Below are 23,051 nucleotides of genomic sequence, written 5' to 3' on the forward strand. Positions count from 1 at the left end.
CAATTTATGCCACAACAGGTGTAAATATATGGGTCATGACAGTGTTATGACAAGTTATGTCAGCTGTTTTGACATATTATGATTATATTATGTTATGACACCAGGTGACAAGTTAGAATTTATTTCTATCTTATCTTTCTCTCTGCATTGTTGGAAAAGGACCCGTAACTAAGCATTGCACTGTTAGTCTACACCTGTTGTCTACGAAGCATGTGAGAAATACCATTTGGAAAAAAGGGGGTGAGTGTAGGGACGGAAGCAATACTGTTACAGAAGATTATTATAGTGTGACAATTGGCTTGCAGCAGTTCACTTGCACAGAAACCATGTAATTGTGTATCCTGCAAAATGAAAGGCAATCTAATGTTTCTCTCATGAATATTAGTATATGACATAGCTTTGACCATTCTCTCATGCCCCTGGTGTGTCCCAGTGATCTCTCTTTCTTTCCAAAGCGCGACCTTGTTTACTTCCCTTCACTCATTCTGAAGGAAATGCCTTGTAAAATAAATATGGTGGAAAACAGTGGAGGCTGCTGAGGGGAGGACGGCTCATAATAATGGCTGGAATGGAGCAAATGGAATGGCATCATATACATGGAAACCATGTGTTTGATGTATTTGATACCATTCCACTCAATCTTCTCCAGCCATTACCATGAGCCCTTCCTCCCACATAAAGGTGCCACCGACCTCCTGTGGTGAAAATGTTTTCAGATTTGTGGGAAGTAGTGAACAAGTGCACACTTCAGGAAAAAGGTGAAATTATTGGGACCTACCCCATGTTCTACACCACCTACAGCGCTCTAAAAGCGATAAGCCAACTCCTTACCATGTACGGAAAGTACATGGTGTCTTTGCACAATCAATGTTCCAGAGCATCTTAAAGTCTCTGGGGAAATCTGAGCATTGGTGTGTACAGTATTACCACCTACACATTATATAAACAAGCAATGCTTTGCATCAACTGAGAAACTAATAGAGATACAAGAAGTAGCTACATTATGTTGTATCAGGTTCATAAGGTGAGAGATGGCTCCGTTACTGTACAAAAATCCTTTCTTCTAACAACAAACAAACATTCTGTGCAAGACAGGAATTTCTGAGAACTGCAATGAGGCAGGATCTCTGGTGGCTTCTCCAAAGCTCTAATCTAGAGCATAAAGAAGATAAAACTCATATCCTGCAACTACAAGTGTAGCATCTGATTTTGATCACTCTTTTGTTGCTGAGAATGTTTACATGAATTCACTGAAAACCCACACTAACATACGGTTTTATTAACCCTAATGCACTTTTTATGTAGCCTACTTTCGGCCAGCTAACAAACCTTAAAATCTTGTTGTTGTAGGATTATTTTGCTGTGACAATATAGGTCAAATTAAGATCCTACATCTGTACTTTGCTTCTGCATAAAGTTCCATGACAGTCATTTTATGAAGCTATGAGTTGTAATTCTTACCTTTGTAGAAGCATTCCTCGCTGTGCATGATGGTTATCCTCTGTGCACCCAGACAGGAGGCCCGGTGGAGCTCACAGTGGTTCTGGTACAGCTTGCCGTCCGAGCCACACACTTCCTTGTAGTGTGGTTTACAGCGGTCCAGACAGATGCACTCCCCTTGACTGCTCTCATGGTTGACCACACAGTGACGCCCCAGGCCACAGTACTTGTGCTCACAAGGACTCTGGAAGCCATTGTTATGGCCCAAAAACCCTGCAAGGAAAACCAAAGTAAAGACATGTTCATACCAGAAAAAAGAACAATAGACGAGTAATAGTATGACAGTTAAAGTAGCTCTAGGTTTTACAAGAGCTTAGAAACCTTCAAATCAGAAACTGGAAGAGTACGAGGATGATAATCAGAGTTTTAAAAGCTTTTGGAGTTCACTTATAGCAACTATCAATAACCTCTGAACCGTATCAAATGTATTGGCTCTGTAATGGCAAGTTGCTCTCTCTTGGATCTCCTATCTACCAGTTCCATTGCCCTTTGGAATCGCCCTCAAGGGGGAAAAGAACATGGCCACCAATGCTGGAAAAACAATCCCAATAATGATGTTCACTGAAACAATATACTGAACTGGGAACATTCACCCAGTAAGCATCATTTATCTGCTGGAGCTCTAATGATGTTGTTTTGGGGTTGTATATTGCCACGATCATCTGGGCACCATTCCACCACGTCTGAATAGGGTAAAAACATTGCACATAAAGTAACAAGAAAAATGTGCAACGTTGACTCTAGTTTGAGCGCTGTCGTACTGTGTACAAACCCCACCACTATTTAAAAATGCTACCATTTGTCTGACAATCAATCCACAGCCGCAGTGAGCTATATAATATGAATTATAAACTGGGTGGTCCGAGACCTGAATGCTGATTGGCTGGAAGCCGTGGCATATCAGCTGCACACAATGGGTATGACAAACATATATTTTTACTGTTCTAATTACATTGGTAACCAGTTTAGAATAGCAATAAGGCACCTCTGGGGTTTTTGGTAAATGGCCAATATACCACAGCTAAGGGCTGTATCTAGGCATTCCGCGTTGCATCATGCATAAGAACAGCCCTTAGCCATGGTATATTGGACATATACCCCACACCCCCTGGCCTTATTGCTTAAATATACATTAGGACCAAAGTATAAACAAGGGGATGCATTACTATTCTCTGTAATCATCTGAGCTCGCCACAGCTTTCCTATTGACCACTAAATATTGAGTGGTGCATCACGATAGTACGATGCCTCAGGGCCTCAGATGTCTTCTTTACAATGGCCAATTCATCTGCAGCACGAGGTGCACATGGTGTTCTAACCGACTATAGAGGGAAATAAAAACCATCTACTGTCATTGGTCAGCGAGGCAAACCGTTGGCAGGGAACCTGAATACAGTAACAAACAAACAAACGACTTGACTGGTAAAGAGGCTTCGTCACAGTGGTAGCGACTCCCCATGGGTGTATTAGCCCCAATCTGTCAGGGAGGATTAAAAAATACAAGTGTGTACATTTGAGGCAATCAATGGCTTTAGTTTGCTGGGGTTTATTAATCTCCCTTGGTGCGGTGGCATAATGATTATTCAATGGGTTTTGTGTTGCACAGCGAGGTGCCCGAACGCCACGGACAGGGTCAGAGAAGGGCAGAGGGAGTTGATAATTGGCATGCACGCCCAATCTCTGGGTGATCCAGTGACATCAAAGACAAATTACTAATTCCATGCAATGATTAGTTTATTGATGACTCAGTGTTTCAAAAGGAAAGGCATGCAGAGGGGGGCAGAGGGAGGGAGTATGTGATTTGGGGCGATGGTTAGAGTTACCGCATTTCTAATTGTATTTGGCTTTTCCAAATGAAAAAAAAAAAACACACACACTCGACCGGTCAAAAGTTTTAGAACACATACTCATTCATGGGTTTTTCTTTATTTTACTATGTTCTACATTGTAGAATAATAGTGAAGATATCAAAACTAACTATGTTGGTTATGTAACGTCGTTCTTCGTTTGTAGAAAGAGAGTCGGACTGAAATGCAGCGTGGTGGTTACTCATGACTTTAATGGAAAAAGTGACACATGAAATAACTATACAAAATACAAAACAACAAACGGAACGTGAAACCTCATTTTACAGCCTATCTGGTGAAACTACACAGAGACAGGAACAATCACCCACGAAATACACAGTGAAACCCCGGCTACCTAAATACGGTCCCCAATCATAGACAACGAGAATCACCTGACTCTGATTGAGAACCGCCTCAGGCAGCCAAGCTTATACAACACCCCTACTCAGCCGCGATCCCAAATACTACAAACCCCAATACGAAAATACAATAACCCCATGTCACACCCTGGCCTGAACAAATAATGAAAGAAAACACAAAATACTAAGACCAAGGCGTGACAGAACCCCCCCCCTTGAGGTGCGGACTCCCGGACGCACCTCAAAACCATAGGGAGGGTCCGGGTGGGCGTCTGTCCATGGTGGCGGTTCCGGCTCGGGACGTGGACCCCACTCCATTAAAGTCATAGTTCCGCCCCTTCGCGTCCTGGGATAATCCACCCTCGCCGCCGACCATGGCCTAATAGTCCTCACCCAGAACCCCACTGAGCTGAGGGGCAGCTCGGGACTGAGGGGCAGCTCGGGACTGAGGGGCAGCTCGGGACTGAGGCAGCTCGGGACTGAGGGGCAGCTCGGGACTGAGGGGCAGCTCGGGACTGAGGGGCAGCTCGAGACTGAGGGGCAGCCCGGAACTGAGGGGCAGCCCGGGACTGAGGGGCAGCCTGGAACTGAGGGGAAGCCCAGTACTGAGAGAAAGCCCAGCACTGAGAGGAAGCCCAGTACTGAGAGGAAGCCCAGTACTGAGATGAAGCTCAGGCAGGTAGTAGGCTCCGGTAGATCGTGGCTGGCTGGCGGATCTGGAAGATTCTGGTTGACTAGCAGATCTGGAAGAGACTGGTTGACTGGCAGATCTGGAAGAGACTGGTTGACTGGCAGATCTGGAAGAGACTGGTTGACTGGCAGATCTGGAAGAATCTGGTTGACTGGCAGATCTGGAAGATCATGGCTGACTGGCGGATCTAGCTGCTCTATGCAGGCTGACAGCTCCTTGCAGACTGACAGCTCTGACTGCTCCATGCAGGCTGACAGCACCCTGCAGACTGGCAGCTCCTTGCAGACTGACAGCTCCTTGCAGACTGACAGCTCCTTGCAGACTGGCAGCTCTTTGCAGACTGACAGCTCTGACTGCTCCATGCAGGCTGACAGCACCCTGCAGACTGGCAGCTCCTTGCAGACTGACAGCTCCTTGCAGACTGGCAGCTCTTTGCAGACTGACATCTCTGGTTGCTTCATGCAGACTGACAGCACCTTGCAGACTGACAGCTCCCTGCAGACTGGCAGCTCAGGCTGCTCCGAACAGGCAGGAGGCTCCGGCAGCGCTGTAGAGGAGGAAGGCTCTGATAGCGCTGAACAGGCGGGAGACTCCGACAGCGCAGGAGGGAAGGAAGGCTCTGATAGCGCTGAACAGACAGGAGACTCCGGTAGCGCAGGAGAGGAGATAGGCTCCGACAGCGTAGGAGAGGCGGGAGACTCTGACAGCACAGGAGAGGCGAGGCGCACTGTAGGCCTGATGCATGGTGCTGGCACTGGTGATACTGGAGCGAGGACACGCACAGGAAGCCTGGTGTGGGGAGCTGTTACCGGAGGACTGGTGTGTGGAGGTGGCTCTGGATAGACCGGACCGTGCAGGCGCACTGGAGCTCTTGAGCACCGAGCCTGCCCAAGCTTACCTGGCTCGATGCCCACTCTAGCCCGACCAATACGAAGGGCTGGTATGAATCGCACCGGGCTATGCACCCGCACTGGAAACACTGTGCGCTCCATAGCATAACACGGTGTCTGCCCGGTCTCTCTAGCCCACCGGTAAGCACAGGGAGTTTGCGCAGGTCTCCTACCTGGCATAGCCATATTCCCTTTAAGCCCCCCCCCCCAATAATTTTTTTGGGCTGCTTTTCGGGCTTCCATCCGCGTCGCCGTGCTGCCTCCTCATACCAGCGCCTCTCCGCTTTAGCCGCCTCTAGTTCTTCCTTGGGACGGCGATATTCTCCAGGCTGAGCCCAGGGTCCTTTTCCGTCTAATATCTCCTCCCAAGACCAGAAGTCCTTATATTGCTGCTCCTCACAATTAACAGGGAGAGTAGGCTCAGGTCTGACTCCTGACTCTGCTACTCTCTCCCTGAGCCCTCCCCCAATAAATATTTGGGGGTGACTTTCGGGTTTCGCTCTGCGCCGCCGTGTCTTTCTTTTCGACTCCATTCGCCTATAGCCCTCGTTGCACTGCTCCAGCGAATCCCAGGCGGGCTCCTGCACTCTCTCTGGGTCGGCCGCCCACCTGTCTATTTCTTCCCACGTCGTATACTCCATTCCTCTGCTGTCCATAACGTCCTCCCTTCGCTGCTGCCTGTTAACACGCTGCTCGGTCCGAGTGTGGTGGGTGATTCTGTAACGTCGTTCTTCGTTTGTAGAAAGAGAGTCGGACCGAAATGCAGCGTGGTGGTTACTCATGACTTTAATGTAAAAAGTGACACATGAAATAACTATACAAAATACAAAACAACAAACGGAACGTGAAACCTAATTACAGCCTATCTGGTGAAACTACACAGAGACAGGAACAATCACCCACGAAATACACAGTGAAACCCCGGCTACCTAAATACGGTTCCCAATCAGAGACAACGAGAATCACCTGACTCTGATTGAGAACCGCCTCAGGCAGCCAAGCCTATACAACACCCCTACTCAGCCGCGATCCCAAATACTACAAACCCCAATACGAAAATACAATAACCCCATGTCACACCCTGGCCTGAACAAATAATTAAAGAAAACACAAAATACTAAGACCAAGGCGTGACAGGTTACAACATGATTCCATATGTGTTATTTCATAGTTATTTCATAGTCATAGATGTCTTCACTATTATTATACAATGTAGAAAATAGTCCAAATAAAGAAAAACCCTTGAATGAGAAGGTGTATCCAAACATTTGACTGGTACTGTATATAAAATATTTGGAACTTTCACTTTTACATTTTTCATTAATTATTCATAACTGTATTGTATAGCAATGAGGATGATTGTCAGAAAGACAGATAGACAGATACATTTGCATAGTTGAATGGATAGTTTATGTACAAACTTCACAGCTCACAGAGCAATTTCAGTATGGGGAATTGCCTTGATTTGAAGGAAACAGCAAGATGTCAAGTAAACAAGATGCTGAACAAGGGAAAAGGAAGTAATTCTCACTGGGATACAGTTGGTACTAGATTTATTTAGCCCTGTGTTTAATCTGAAGGTCCCAACATATGTTGACCCCAGTGTACATCACTTGAAGGGCAACGTCCTGCTATGCATTCATAATGAGATGCAGATCATGTTTAATTCTGGACTCAGCAGACATGACCAGAATGACATTGCAGGGGTTCAAAGACAAGAGCATTTAGGATGGAAATCTCAATACTGTGCCTGTGCACAACTCCTCGCATCATGCTCTGAGAAATCAATATGATGCATAAATATCAAGTGCCTTGTGTCTACCAGAAACATTTACCTCTTAGGTTTGTGCTAACGTACTCTCTTTGTAATGCATTTCTGAATCTGATCATATTCCAGTCTGTGCTAGCAAAGCAGTCCTGTAGTTTAGCATCTGCTTCATCTGACCACTTTTTTATAGACCGAGTCACTAGTGCTTCCTGCTTTAATTTTTTCTTGTAAGCAGGAATCAGGAGGATTGTCACGCCTTGGTCTTAGTATTTTGTGTTTTCTTTCTTTATTTGGTCAGGCCAGGGTGTGACATGGGTTTATTTTGTGGTGTGTTTTTGTATTGGGGTTTTAGTAGGTTTTACTTCGTCATTAAACATGTATGAAAATTACCACGCTGCATTTTGGTCCGACTCTCTTTCGACGGAAGAAAACCGTAACAGAATCACCCACCACACCAGGACCAAGCAGCGTGGTGAAAGGCAGCGGCAGCAGGAGCTACGAAGTTTAGAGTATACGACTTGGGAGGAAATAGACAGGTATAGACATAGATAGACATTCGCTGGAGCAGTGCGAAGAGGGCTATAGGAGAATGGAGTCGAAGAGATAAGCACGGCGGTGCAGAAGGAAGCCCGAGAGTCAGCCCCAAAAAATTATTGGGGGGGCTCAGGGAGAGTGTGGCAGAGTCAGGGTTCAGACCTGAGCCAACTCCCCCTGTTTACCGTAAGGAGCCAGGGATGTTATCGGAGCTATCGGCGAAGCTGAGGGCTGAGTCTGAGAGGGTCGAGGAATTATTGGACAGAATGGAGGAGAGTGCACGGATGGGAGATGAGGAGACGAGGAGACACTCGAGGGGCTGTTAATAGAATTGGAGGAGAGTGAAGAGAGAGAGCAGTTGATTTGGCGTAGTATGCAAGATATTCGCCCGACGGAGCATGTCGGGGATTTGATGGCACATAGGTCAGTGCTCCATACTCGTCCTGAGGTGCGTGTTAGTCGGCTGATGAGGATTGTGCCAGCCTCACGCACCAGGCCTCCTGTGCACCTCCCTAGCCTTGCACATCCTGTGCCAGTCCGGCTCTCAGGCTCTCCAGTACGCCTTCACGGTCCGGTCCATCCTGTGCCACCTCCACACACCAGTCCTCCGGTGGCAGCTCCCCGCACCAGGCTTCCTGTGCGTGTCCTCGGCCCAGTACCACCAGTGCCAGCACCACACACCAGGCCTTCAGTGCGCCTCGCCTTTTTAGCGCTGCCAGAGCCTTCCTCCTCTCCAGCGCTGCCGGAGTCTCCCGCCTGTTTAGCGCTATCAGGATCTGCCAGAGCCTACTACCTGCCTGAGCTTCCTCTCAGTACTGGGCTTCCTCTCAGTACGGGGCTTCCTCTCAGTACGGGGCTTCCTCTCGGTACTGGGCTTCCCCTCAGTACTGGGCTTCCCCTCAGTGCTGAGCTTCCCCTCAGTCCCGAGCTACCCCTCAGTCCCGAGCTACCCCTCAGTCCCGAGCTTCCCCTCAGTCCCGAGCTTCCCCTCAGTCCCGAGCTTCTACCTCAGTCCTGAACTGCCCCTCAGTCCAGTGGGGTCCTTGGTGAGGGTTATTAGGCCAAGGTCGGCGGCGAGGGTCGCCGATCAAAGGATGCGTTTACAGGGGGACTAAGACTCGGTTGGAGTGGGGTCCACGGCCCGAGCCGGAGCCTCCACCGTGGACAGTCGCCCACCCGGACCCTCCCCTATGGGTTTAAGTGTGCGGCCGGGAGTCCGCACCTTGGGGGGGGGTTCTGTCACGCCTTGGTCTTAGTATTTTGTGTTTTCTTTATTTATTTGGTCAGGCCAGGGTGTGACATGGGTTTATTTTGTGGTGTGTTTTTGTATTGGGGTTTTAGTAGGTATTGGGATTGTGGCTGAGTAGGGTTGTCTAGGAAAGTCTATGGTTGCCTGAGGCGGTTCATAATCAGAAGCAGGTGATTATCTTTGTCTCTGATTGGGAACCATATTTAGGCAGCCATATTCTTTGAGTGTTTTGTGGGTGATTGTTCCTGTCTCTGTGTTAGTTGTCACCAGATAGGCTGTATAGGTTTTCACGTTCCGTTTGTTGTTTTTGTATTGTTCGTTTTACTTCGTCATTAAACATGTATGAAAATTACCACGATGCATTTTGGTCCGACTCTCTTTCGACGGAAGAAAACCGTAACAAGGATAGAATTATGGTCAGATTTGCCAAATGGAGGGCGAGGAGAGCTTTGTACCCATCTCTGTGTGTGGAGTAAAGGTGGTCTAGAATTATATATTTTTTCCTCTGGTTGCACATGCTGATAGAAATTGCACATGCTGATAGAAATTAGGTAAAACTGATTTAAGTTTCCCTGAATTAAAGTCCCTGGCCAATAGGAGCGGAGCCTCTGGATGAGCGTTTTCCTGTTTGCTTATGGCGGTATTCAGCTCATTGAGTGCAGTTTTAGTGCCAGCATCGGTCTGTGGTGGTGTGTAGACAGCTACGAAAAATACAGATGAAAACTCTTTCAGCAAAACTGTTAGACTTCCATAGATATCGTGCACCAGCGTTTGTTCACATAAATGGATAGGCCCCCGCCCGTGTCTTACCAGAGAATGCAGTCCTGTCCTGCCGATAGAGTGTTTACAGTGGCTTGTGAAAGTATACACCCCCTTGGCATTTTTCCTATTTTGTTGCCTTACAACCTGGAATTAAAAAGGATTTGGGGGGTTGGTGTCATTTAATTTACACAACATGCCTACCACTTTGAAGATGCAAAATATGTTTTATTGTGAAACAAACAAGAAATAAGACAACAAAACTGAAAACTTGCATAACTATCCCCCCCTGTGCTGCTGCTCCAGTTTCAACTCCAGTTTCAACTGTTCTGTCTACGGCTATGGAACCCTGCCCTGTTCACCGTACGTGCTACCTGTCCCAGACCTGCTGTTTTCAACTCTCTAGAGACAGCAGGAGTGATAGAGATACTCTGAATGATTGGCTATGAAAAGCCAATTGACATTTACTCCTGAGGTGCTGACCTGTTGCACTCTCGACAACCACTATGATTATTATTATTTGACCCGGCTGGTCATCTATGAACATTTGAACATCTTGTCCATGTTCTGTTATAATCTCCAATCGGCACAGCCAGAAGAGAACTGGCCACCACTCATAGCCTGGTTCTGGCCTTTCTAGGGGGGTTTTCCTAGCCACCGTGCTTCTACACCGGCATTGCTTGCTGTTTGGGGTTATAGGCTGGGTTTCTGTACAGCACTTTGAAATACCAGCTGATGTAAGAAGGGCTTTATAAATACATTTGATTTGATTTGATTTATCTTTGGTCTCTGATGCCTCTCTGATTAATGCCTTCCTTGCCTGGTCTGTGTGTTTTGATGGGCGGCCCTCTCTTGGCAAGTTTGTTGTGGTGCCATATTCTTTCAGCTCTTCGCATTTATTTTCTAGCGATTGAACATTAGCGAGAAAGACGGAAGGCAAGGCCAGATTAGCCACTCATCACGCCTGATCCTCACAAGGCACCAGGATCTTTTTCCATTAAATCTCAGTTTCCATCTCCAGCCAATCACAGGGATCTGGGCCTGGTCGGGTTTCTGTAGTAGAATATCCCTCACGTTTGACTCATTGAAGAAGAACTCTTCTTCCAGGGAGCAGGGAGCAATCAGGGAGCAGGGAGCAATCGCTGTTCTGATCTTCAGAATCTCTTTTCGGTCATGAGAGACAGTAGCAGCAACATTATGTACAAAACAAGTTACGAACAACTCGAAAAAAACTAATAAAATAGCATGATTGGTTGAGAGCCGATAAGACGGCAGCCCTCTCCTCCGGCGTGATCGGGAATGTTTGTGCACATGTTTATGTGTGTATCTGCAGGCCAGCAGAGGTCTAAATATTACGGCCTGACGAGTGGCTCCTACACACCCCAGACTGTGCCTACAGGAGGCCCTGACCGAGTAGGTTCAACCCCCAGCTCCCAAACAACCCGACACGGTACACTCTCCGAGGCTCATCACAACCATCCAACTTCCATTTTCATATGTAGTCACAATTTACCTTTATGGTCCCTCATGCTTCAGACACTCATTGCCTGCTTTTGTGAAATGTATCAAATCTTCTCCCCTCTCATTGTTTCTGTGCAGTCTTCAGATATCAGTCAGAGGCTGTCTTCTGAGATAGCTGGCTTGACTGCAGGGATGCTGGCAGTCACCCCAGGAGCACCCCCCCCCCGTGCTCTGTCGGTAGACACAAGCTTCAGTGAACAGCGTCTAGACACACCCTAGGCTCTTCTGCTTCCTCCCTGGGAGGAGGAACACCCTACAAACCTTGCTCCGGGACTCCGTACTCACAGGACTCGGGCTACGCTGTTGCCAGGTCAGTCTGTCATGTCACCACACATGACGTTCCCTCCCAGGAAATGAAAGTTATTTTGAATTAGAATTGAAACACCCTGCACCATGTTGGGGCGACATTTTTGGGGTCTTAGTAAAAAAAAAAAACATTAATGAGGTTATGGCATAACAGAAGTCTTGAAAAGCTGACACTAGGCAAGTCACTAGGGTCTGGTTTTAATGACAGACTATTTCGGCATCTTCAAAAAGGGAAATACATTTGTTCCGTGGTGCGTCCTTTAGGTGGGTCCTCTTCATACAGACAACTCTCCCAACAAATAATGAGGCAGATAATGCCAGAACGTTGTGATTCGAAACCAAAGTTTGCAGAAAAAACCTTTGACAGTGATTTTAGTGAAGGTAGTTGATGTAAACTAGCCACTTGCGAAATGCACTCATTAAAAATAACCTCTCTGATCTCCATCTTGCTAGATACTATTTAGTATTTTATTCAAGCGGATAAGATGGTGACGTAGGCAGAGACGTAGTTCTTCTATGACAAACTCATGTTCTATTACGTACAGACGCTGTTCAGCCAGAACATTTGAAAATTGTGGAAGGCTAGAGACACTAGCATAACCGCTCAGGTAGAGTTGAGCAATTATCCACATTGTTGTTATTACATAAATAACGTTTTTCTATTCATTAGGATCACAATATTCAATGTTTGATCTAAATCCTCTTTTTGTCACAATGTTTCTGTCAGACATGTTGGATAGAGTGCTGGGCCGTTGACCAGTAGTGGCTATCCTCTCCAGGACATTTTTATTTTATTTTATTCAACTAGACATGTTGTCCTCCTCCTCCTCTACTGTCACCTTCTCAGTCGTGGCATACAAAGCTACCCGTTACTCGAACCTCCATGCACCTCCTCAAGGCCCTATCACAGCAGACACTATAACCACCACTCACACAACCACAGCAGACACTATAACCACCACTCACACAACCACAGCAGACAGCGTAACCACCACTCACACAACCACAGCAGACACTATAACCACCACTCACACAACCACAGCAGACACTATAACCACCACTCACACAACCACAGCAGACACAATAACCACCACTCACACAACCACAGCAGACACTATAACCACCACTCACACAACCACAGCAGACAGCGTAACCACCACTCACACAACCACAGCAGACACTATAACCACCACTCACACAACCACAGCAGACACTATAACCACCACTCACACAACCACAGCAGGCAGCGTAACCACCACTCACACAACCACAGCAGACACAATAACCACCACTCACACAACCACAGCAGACACAATAACCACCACTCACACAACCACAGCAGACAGCGTAACCACCACTCACACAACCACAGCAGAAATAATAACCACCACTCACACAACCACAGCAGACAGCGTAACCACCACTCACACAACCACAGCAGACACAATAACCACCACTCACACAACCACAGCAGACACAATAGCCACCACTCACACAACCACAGCAGACACCGTAACCACCACTCATACATACAACCACAATAGCTACCACAGGCGTATAACATTTGTGAATAGCGCAAGGTAAAATTCCGTGTTATATTGATAGGAGATGTGAATATCAGTAACAGTAGTATCAGTGAAGTTTTGATTCTTTGACTTGGCATTGTTTTGTTGGTAATATTTTGGCATTGTGACAACCCTTATAAATAATGTAAGTTTGTAACGTGCACACTAAGAATCAGGAAGCAAGTACAGGGAGTGAATTAATAAATAAACAAACATGGAACAAAACAAGAAACACAAGTAGAGTACAGACATGAAAAAATAAACAGAAACAATAATAAATAACGCAATCAGAAACAATAACAAAAGGTGAGGGAGTCCAGGTGAGTCTCATGAGGTGCAGGTACACATAACGATGGTGACAGGTGTGCGTAATAATGAGTAAAATGGTGACAATGAGCGCCAGAGAGGAGGAGCAGGAGTAGACGTGGCAGTACCCCCACCCTGACGCGCGGCTCCTGCCGCAGGACGCCGACTAGAGGGACGGTCCTGAGGACCAGTAGCGGACCGGTCGCTTCTGCTGAGGCAGCTGAGGCACGGGAACCAGTTGAACCGGCCGAGGCATGTGAGCCTGACGAGCCGGCTGAGGCATGGGAGCCAGTTGAGCCAACCGAGGCTTGAGAGCTTGTCGAGCCAGCTGAGGCATGGAAGCTAGCTGAGGCATCTCCGGTAGATTGAGAAGCTGTCGAGCCAGCTGAGGCATGGAAGCTAGCTGAGGCATCCCTGGTAGCTTTGGCAATGGAAGCCTGCAAAGCCAACCAATGCTTGCGAACCTATCGAGCCAGCTGAGGCACGGGAGTCTGACAAGCCAGCTAAGGCATCCCAGGTTGCTTCGGCAGCCGCCTTGGCCCTGACGTCACCAGTAAAAAAGCAAAGAAATCCTTGTTTCTTGCCTTTGGCGAGGTGTTATTCTTTCTGTTTATATGTTTGATGTCTGTACGCTACTCGTATTTCTTGTTATGTTCTATGTTCGTTCATTTAATAAATTTACTCCCTGTACTTGCTTCCCAATGATTAGAGTACACCTTTCCTGTGGGTTTAGCTGCATCCATAGGGAGTTTTACTAGGTCTGGTGGTATAGTTTGTACCAGTTATAAGCTGGTATGTTCTGACTGACCCCTTTTAAAACAGATCCCCCAGGCATTTCGCAAGGAACTTTTCACTTTGTCTCATGAAAGTCTCAAGAATTCATTATGAGAAACAGTTCAGATATGTGATTACAAAATCATGCAAAATTGATATCTCCTATATTTCTTCAGAGATGAAGAAAAGACCACTCTGAGCAAAATATTTTTCCTCTGGGCTGTTACTGACTTGCGCTGATCTGAGTGACTCCCAACAGTTAAGACGCTGTTCAATATAGGTACCTCATGTAATATTTGGAATGGTTAAAAGGCATATATGCATAAAAGCTTTGCTACTGTTATGAGGGATAGATTCTTCACTTAAAATTCTTAATTTAAATCAGTGTGATGCATCTGTGCAAATCCTCAATAACTTGGATATGTCTATACCTCCCTATTGGAGAATGATTCCCAAATACTTTATGCTTTTTCTCTGCTAACACAACATTGCTAGGAATGCAGCCAATAGGTCGTCACAATGTTACATTGGAGGACATTGGAGCTTTGTTACAAGGTTGTTGCTCAACATTTGCCAATAGTGCCCGATGTTGTACAAGGTTGTGGGCTAGGACGTTTTTGTAATTTGCGTTGGCACCTAAGCTTATGCTTTGAAAAGGTGTTGTTGAGTCCGTCTCATCCTGACCACCACCACAGTAATTGCAACATTGTGACAATGTCTTGCCTTTGCTGGGGCTGCATAAACATATTTTCAACATTTCGTAAGTTACTATTTGAGGTGCAAAAGTTTTGGCCACCATTTAAAGCACACTCAAAAACATTTTAAACCTTGATGTCCCCCTTCCACATAAATGACTCCATCACACAGGCCTTTGGGTTCCTCTCGATGTAGCTCACAAGTGAAGCCTGAACAGAAACATGGTGACATGTAGGTATTCAACAGGAAAGTACTGCTGTTGCCACAAGAAGCTAAACCTAGCCAAGAGTGCTCAGCCAATCAATTGGCTGCAAGTGAGCATTAGTCCCCTGTGCTAGACTGAAGCACAGTGTTGGAGTGTTAAGGTGCTGTTTGTGCCATCCAACTGCACGTTCACTCATCAAGGATGTAACTTTCCGTCCCATTACTCTCCTTGGCCTCATCAGTGAATAGGGTACGCATTAGAATGCATCTCTCATAGCATCTCAGTAAACGGACCTATTTGTCACAGCGCACCACGCTTGACTAATTGTCAACTCCCAGCGCTAATTCACATAACATTAAGCTGTCTTGCTGGTGGCAGCTAGCCACATCGTGTGTCTGTTGATATAAGATATCTTGGGGGGGGTTTGGTACAGTTGTTATTTTTGCCTTTTTGACCCTTGGTTTTCTGGTGAAGTGGACAGAAACAGATGTCCCAGCAATGTGTTCATATTATGATGTGGAATTAGTTAATTTGAGGATGGGGTTTTGTTTTTCGAATTAGAACAGCTAGTAATAGTGTGTGAAATGAACACAAGAACATGCTGAATGTCACATTTTGTGTGTGTCTGTGTCGGTGTGTTCATTCTGAATACTTCTGGCACTTCTTTGGACACTGTGTTAACAAACCTCCAGATGAGCTTCAATGCCATACAACACTCCTTCTGTGGCCTACAACTGCTCTTAAATGCAAGTACAACTAAATGCATGCTCTTCAACCGATCGCTGCCCGTACCTGCCCGCCCACACGTCTAGCATCACTAATCTGGATGGTTCTGACTTAGAATATGTGGGCAACTACAAATACCTAGGTGTCTGGTTAGACTGTAAACTCTCCTTCCAGACTCACATTAAGCATCTCCAATCCAAAATTATATCGGCTTCCTATTTCACAACAAAGCCTCCTTCACTCATGCTGACCAACAGACCCTCGTAAAACTGACAATCTTTCCGATCCTTGACTTTGGCGATGTCATTTACAAAATAGCCTCCAACACTCTACTCAGCAAATTGGATGTAGTCTAACACAGTGCCATCCATTTTTTCACCATTGCCCCATATACTACCCACCACTGCGACCTGTATGCTCTCGTTGGCTGGCCCTCGCTTCATATTCGTCGCCAAGCCCACTGGCTCCAGGTTATCTATAATTCCTTATCTCAACTCACTGGTCACCATAGCAACACCCACTCGTAGCACCCGCTCCAGCAGGTATATTTGATTGGTCATCCCCAAAGCCAACTCCCCCTTTGGCGCCTTTTCTTCCAGTTCTCTGCTGTCAATGACTGGAACGAATTGCAAAAATTACTGAAGCTGGAGACTCATATCTCCCTCACTAACTTTAAGCACCAACTTTAAGCACCATCTGTAAATAGCCCACCCAACTACCTCATCCCCATATTGTTATTTATTGTTTTGCTCCTTTGCACCCCAGTATCTCTATTTGCACATTCATCTGCTGCACATCTATCACTCCAGTGTTAATGATAAATTGTAATTATTTCGCCACAATGTCCTATTTATTGCCTATTTATAACTCCCCAATCTTACCTCATTTGCACACACTGTATATAGATTTTTCTATTGTATTATTGACTGTATGTTTGTTTATCCCATGTGTAACTCTATGTTGTTTGTGTCGCACTGCTTTGCTTTATCTTTATCTATCACAATTGCAAACTGGCCTACCTGGTTGAATAAAGGCAAAATAAATAAAATAAAATAAGAAATGTATGTTCGGTAGGCGACCTGATAATAATCACAAATAATGTGAGGAGCATAATCAGGGGGAACTCTTAGGAGTTACAACCCTAAGAGCATTATTCATCTCTCCAGGCCCAAGGTCTTTGTACATCTTCCTATTTTTTATTTCACCACAACACAATTGCTTATATCAGTGGTTCCAAAACTCAGCCCCCTCCCCGGGTGCACGTTTAGTTTTTTTTCACTACACAGCTGATTCAAATAACCAACTCATAATCATGCTTTGATTATCTGAATCAGCTGTGTAGTGGTAGGGCAACAACCAAAACGTACACCCATGGGGAGCCCCAGGACCGAGTTTGTGATACCCTGGATTAGATACTTGCACTACCGTCTTCGTCGCAATTCTAATCAAACTTTGGAGAGAGCAAAATTAGATATTTCCTCTTGAGGAATGCTTATGAATAGACTTTCGTCTAAACCACTGTGGAATTACGGGAACTTGATTCTCGCCCTCTCAGCCACGGAGTTGTGTAGATAAGTTGAGCTACTTAAGAACTCATTTTAAAGCTTGAATCCTGATCCAGTCCTGATCCACTGCTGATCCACTCTTGGTGCCTAGATAAAGAATGCATTAAAGAGGAGAATTTTGGCCAAGAGCTAGGGCCGTCCTTCAATGCTAATAATGCTCCTTCTACAAATACTGTGTTGACCTTCAGTCAACTGTGTTGACCTTCCTTCATCATGCCCTCCATTGTAAGTACCACTGATCTTTGTGGATCACTGAGAGTATTGATAATGAATCTCAATTAGATTTGTTTCACCTCGTTTAAGACCATACATCTCTGTTGTTGGCCAAAAATTATACACATTACCTTAGAAAAAGTGTGCAGTCCCTCCTGTACACAGGATTCACGGCCATGAATATTCAGCAAATGCAAATATTGACTTTTCTTATGTAGAGTGGAGCCTTTCCTGGAGTTACAATATAAATGTAAATGAGGAAATTTCAGTTAAATCGTATTTTTGTTGAATTGTTCTGATGATGGTGACTTTTTGCCTACTATGAATGGTACCCACTGTACCATTCGTCTGAGTGACCACAAATATGGCTCCCACAAGACCATTAGGAGTCGATGGGGTCATTCACAAGGCTTTTTCAAGTGCATCTACAGTTTGGGCTACCGTGCGTATATGATAGATAAAGATTACAAACTCTCTTGAGGCAGCATTAACATGTACAGTTAAAGTCGGAAGTTTACATACACTTAGGTTGGAGTCACTAAAACTCATTCTTCAACCACTCCACAATTTCTTTGTTAACAAACTATAGCTTTGGCAAGTCCGTTAGGACATCTACTTTGTGCATGACACAATTAATTTTTCCAACAATTGTTTACAGACAGATTATTTCACTTATAATTCACTGTATCACAATTCCAGTGGGTCAGACGTTTACATACACTAAGTTGACTGTGCCTTTAAACAGCTTGGCAAATAAGAGACATTTATTTCATGGCTTTAGAAGCTTCTGATTGGCTAATTGACATAATTTGAGTCAATTGGAGGTGTAACTGTGGATGTATTTCAAGGCCTACCTTCAAACTCAGTGCCTATTTGCTTGACATCATGGGACAATCAAAAGAAATCAGCCAAGACCTCAGAAAAACATTGTAGACCTCCACAAGTCTGGTTCATCCTTGGGAGCAATTTCCAAATGTTTGAAGGTACCATGTAAATCTGTACAAACAATAGTATGCAAGTATGGGACCACCATGGGACCACGCAGCTGTCATACCATGTCTCAGGAATTAGACGTGTTCTGTCTGCTAGAGATGAACGTACTTTGGTGCAAAAGTGCAAATCAATCCCAGAACAACAGCAAAGGACCTTGTGAAGATACTGGAGGAAACAGGTCGCTCAGCAAGGAAGAAGCCACTGCTCCAAAACCACCATAAAATAGCCAGACTAGGGTTTGCAGCTGCACATGGGGACAAAGATCGAACTTCTTGGAGAAATGTCCTCTGGTCTGATGAAACAAAAATAGAACTGTTTGGTCATAATGACCATCGTTATGTTTGGAGGGAAAAGGGGATGCTTGCAAGCCGAAGAACACCATCCCAACCATGAAGCACGGGGGTGGCAGCATCATGTTGTGGGGTGCTTTGCTGCAGGACGGACTGGTGCACGTCACAAAATAGATGGCATCATGAGGAATGTAAAATGATGTGGATATATTGAAGCAACATCTCAAGACATCAGTCGGGAAGTTAAAGCTTGGTCACAAATGGGTCTTCCAAATGGACAATGACCCCAAGCATACTTCCAAAGTTGTGACAAAATGGCTTAAGGATGATAAAGTCAAGGTACTGGAGTGGCCATCAGTAAGCCCTAACCTCAATCCTATAGAAAATTTGTGGGCAGATCTGAAAAAGAGTGTGCGAGCAAGGAGGCCTACAAACCTGACTCAGTTACACCAGCTCGGTCAGGAGGAATGGCCCAAAATTCACCAAACTTATTGTGGGAAGCTTGTGGAAGGCTACCCAAAACGTTTGACCCAAGTGAAACAATTTAAAGGCAATGCTACCAAATACTAATTGAGTGTATGTAAACTTCTGACCCACTGAGAATGTGATGAAAGAAAAAAAGCTGAAAGAAATCATTCTCTCTGCTATTATTCTGACATTTCACATTCTTAAAATAAAGTGGTGATCCTAACTGACATAAGACAGGGCATTTTTACTAGGGTTAAATGTCAGGAATTGTGAAAAACTGAGTTTAAATGTATTTGGCTAAGATGTATATAAACTTCCGAATTCAACTGTATTTAGGTCAAGCCCACCTGTCCACTAAGGCTTCGTCGGTCAAGAGTCACTGTTGTCCATGAGAAACGTAGCATGTCATGCACCTTATGTCGTCCAACTATTCCCGAGGCCTCTTTACTTCTCAGTATATCTTCAGGCGATTTCTCAATTTCTTCTTGATTTCTCTCCAAAAAGGAGTTCTATTAAAAGTCTATTACATTCCGTGAATCTTAATTCCCGTAACTTGATTAAGATTTATGAAAGCTATTACATACTAACTCGTTGGGAGACTATGGGACGTGACTATGTCATGATTGAAACAACAGGAAGTCTTTCACCAATAAGTCTGTCAGTGGAAAGTGCGGCGCATTGCACAATGTTTAACGTTCCGCTCTTATATACTGCTGTGAAAAGTTATTAAAAGTGTAACCCAGTCCCATAGCGGGGGCAAATAATTGTATTAACTGCCTTTGTATTATTCAAAGTAGGGTGGGGAGGTGGTGTAGGTGTGGGGGTGGGGGTGCTGAGTGTACAAAGTAATAATTTCATCAATGTGATAATTATGTTTGCTATTGAATTCAAAATAGAAGGCGATTGTTATTCCGGAAGAAAACTGCAATTTCCAATTCCGAAAAACTTTTGTTCCAAATAGTAGCTCAGTGTGGCACCAAATGGACATAATATATATTTTAAATGTCTGTTTCACCAGCTATTCAATATTGTAAATTGAAATAGTCTATTTACTCCAACAAATAGCATTTCCCCAACAACATTCCAAGGTATTTTGTACCGAGCCGAACAGCAAGAGGTGTTGCTATGGCCCCAGACTTCATTTGGTATTTCATTTATGCTGAGTTGTGGAATGGGATGGGTGTATTCTGTTCATCTTTGTCTCTTCCATTCTGACATTCAAAGTCATTTTTGCTTCTGTTCCGCTGGATTCTGGATCTGTTTGAGTTGTTTTATGTGACCAATGTCTAAATGTAGAAATATGTCTACATTTGATAAACAGCATGCATGGAAACTCACTTTGTGTACTGTAATAATATGTTATGTCTGTACAATTTCTGTTAACTTACTGATCTGAGGGTTGAATCTCAAAAGTCTCAAAAGTCTCAAAATATTCTGCAGCTAGGACATATAAGGTCACCATCACATTTGGTTAATTCCTTGAGATTTGACTACACATTTGACAAAAAAAATATATTCTAATAGCCCAATGAAATCAACTATCTATAGCAGTAAGTAAAACGTAAGGTGTTCATAACTTCAATGAACCATTAATACAACTTTTCCTTGCAGCCACAGGGTGTAACCCCCCCCCAACCCTTCCTCTGAAGAGAAAGCTACAATAGTTTAATTATTTATGAATCTCTTTTACTTACGCTGTCTTGTTACATGGCCTGAAATTAGTTTGCTGAAAACAATCCATAGTCTCCTCTCCCTGCTTACAGAGAGGTGTAGATTAAACGGAATCTCAGCCGACAGCTGGGGTCCGCCCTTTATGATAATGCTCCCTCTACAATTACAGCTTTGACCTTCCAGAGGTGGAGAGAAAAAATGGCAGTGAGACATCCATTATCAACCCTTCATAATGCTTAGTGGCAGACATCTTGGTCACCACATCACCTTTCTACCTCCTGACATTGACTTTTGTGTTTTAGCTGAGATTTGAGTGTGTGTGTGTGTATCTGTCTGTCTGTCTCTCTGTGTGTGTGTGTGCGTGTATCTGTCTCTCTGTCTCTGTGTGTGTGTGTGCGTGTGTGTGTGTGTGTGTGTGTGTGTGTGTGTGTGTGTGTGTGTGTGTGTGTGTGTGTGTGTGTGTGTGTGTGTGTGTGTGTGTGTGTGTGTGTGTGTGTGTGTGTGTGTGTGTGTGTGTCTGTCTGTCTCTCTGTGTGTGTGTGTGTGTGCGTGCGTGCGTGCGTGTGCATGTGCGTGTGCGTGTGCGTGTGCGTGTGTGTGTGTGTGTGTGTGTGCGTGCGTGCGTGCGTGGGTGCGTTCACTCGTGCCTGCGTGCGTACATGTTGAAGGGTCTCCACATTACAAAGGTGACATAGTGACATACGAGATACATTTGTCAGGACGTTGGAGTGCACTCAGACATATGTCATTGTGCATTATTGCGTTCTGAATTGCCTCATGCCATATTGGTGGGTGGTTAGGTGCCAGGGTAATGGTGTTGGCAGTTAGGTGCCAGGTATTGGTGTTGGTGGTTAGGTGCCAGGCTAATGGTGTGGGCAGTTAGGTGCCAGGGTAATTGGTGTCACTGGTTCGGTGCCAGGGTAATGGTGTCAGTGGTTAGGTTGCCAGGGCATTGTGTTGGCAGTTAGGTGCCAGGGTAATGGTGTGGGTGGTCAGGTGCCAGGGTAATGGTGTGGGCAGTTATGTGCCAGGGTAATGGTGTGGGCGTTTAGGTGCCAGGGTAATGGTGTGGGTGATTAGGTGCCAGGGTAATGGTGTGGGTGGTTAGATGCAAGGGTAATTGTGTGGGCAGTTAGGTGCCAGGTTAGGGTGTGGGCAGTTAGGTGCCAGGTTAGGGTGTGGGCAGTTAGGTGCCAGGTTAGGGTGTGGGCAGGTAGGTGCCAGGTTAGGGTGTGGGCAGTTAGGTGCCAGGTTAGTGTGTGGGCAGTTAGGTGCCAGGGTAATGGTGTGGGCAGGTAGGTGCCAGGTTAGGGTGTGGGCAGTTAGGTGCCACGTTAGGGTGTGGGAAGTTAGGTGCCAGGTTAGGGTGTGGGCAGTTAGGTGCCAGGTTAGGGTGTGGGCAGTTAGGTGCCAGTTTAGCGTGTGGGCAGTTAGGTGCCAGGGTAATGTTGTGGGTGATTAGGTGCCAGGGTAATGGTGTGGGTGGTTAGATGCAAAGGTAATTGTGTGGGCAGTTAGGTGCCAGGTTAGGGTGTGGGCAGTTAGGTGCCAGGTTAGGGTGTGGGCAGTTAGGTGCCAGGTTAGGGTGTGGGCAGTTAGGTGCCAGGTTAGGGTGTGGGCAGTTAGGTGCCAGGGTAATGGTGTGGGCAGGTAGGTGCCAGGTTAGGGTGTGGGCAGTTAGGTGCCAGGTTAGGGTGTGGGCAGTTAGGTGCCAGGGTAATGGTGTGGGCAGGTAGGTGCCAGGTTAGGGTGTGGGCAGTTAGGTGCCACGTTAGGGTGTGGGAAGTTAGGTGCCAGGTTAGGGTGTGGGCAGTTAGGGGCCACGTTAGGGTGTGGGCAGTTAGGTGCCAGTTTAGGGTGTGGGCAGTTAGGTGCCAGGGTATTGTTGTGGGCAGGTAGGTGCCAGCTTAGGGTGTACACAGGAGATATTAGAGGTACTACATTCAATCTCTAAGTGTTGGCCTCTTATCTATTGACATTTCCAGCAAAGCATAATAAGTAATGTACCAAAAACAGTGGGCTTGAGATGTATGAGTATGTATAATAACATTGAAAGTATTGGTGACACTTTTCAGAAGCAGGTATTACACGTTTATAAGACCTCGGGATTGTCTAATGTTCCTGATTAAATAACAGCCATTTTGACTGGGTTGAC

General features: G+C 45.5%; 1 protein-coding gene across 2 annotated transcripts in view; it reads right to left on the bottom strand.

Moving 5' to 3' along the window:
• The window catches only part of LOC118379711 (follistatin-related protein 5-like), a 197,233-nt gene that overhangs the window by 124,856 nt on the left and 49,326 nt on the right, over positions 1–23,051 (bottom strand). For both annotated transcript variants that reach the window (XM_052511664.1, XM_052511665.1), the window contains exon 4: positions 1,462–1,713. In XM_052511664.1, the coding sequence (XP_052367624.1) occupies positions 1,462–1,713 (252 nt within the window). The remainder of the gene's footprint in view (positions 1–1,461; positions 1,714–23,051) is intronic.

Source organism: Oncorhynchus keta, chromosome 4 (genome assembly GCF_023373465.1).
Source record: "Oncorhynchus keta strain PuntledgeMale-10-30-2019 chromosome 4, Oket_V2, whole genome shotgun sequence".
In the NCBI taxonomy this organism is placed as follows: Eukaryota; Metazoa; Chordata; class Actinopteri; order Salmoniformes; family Salmonidae; genus Oncorhynchus; species Oncorhynchus keta.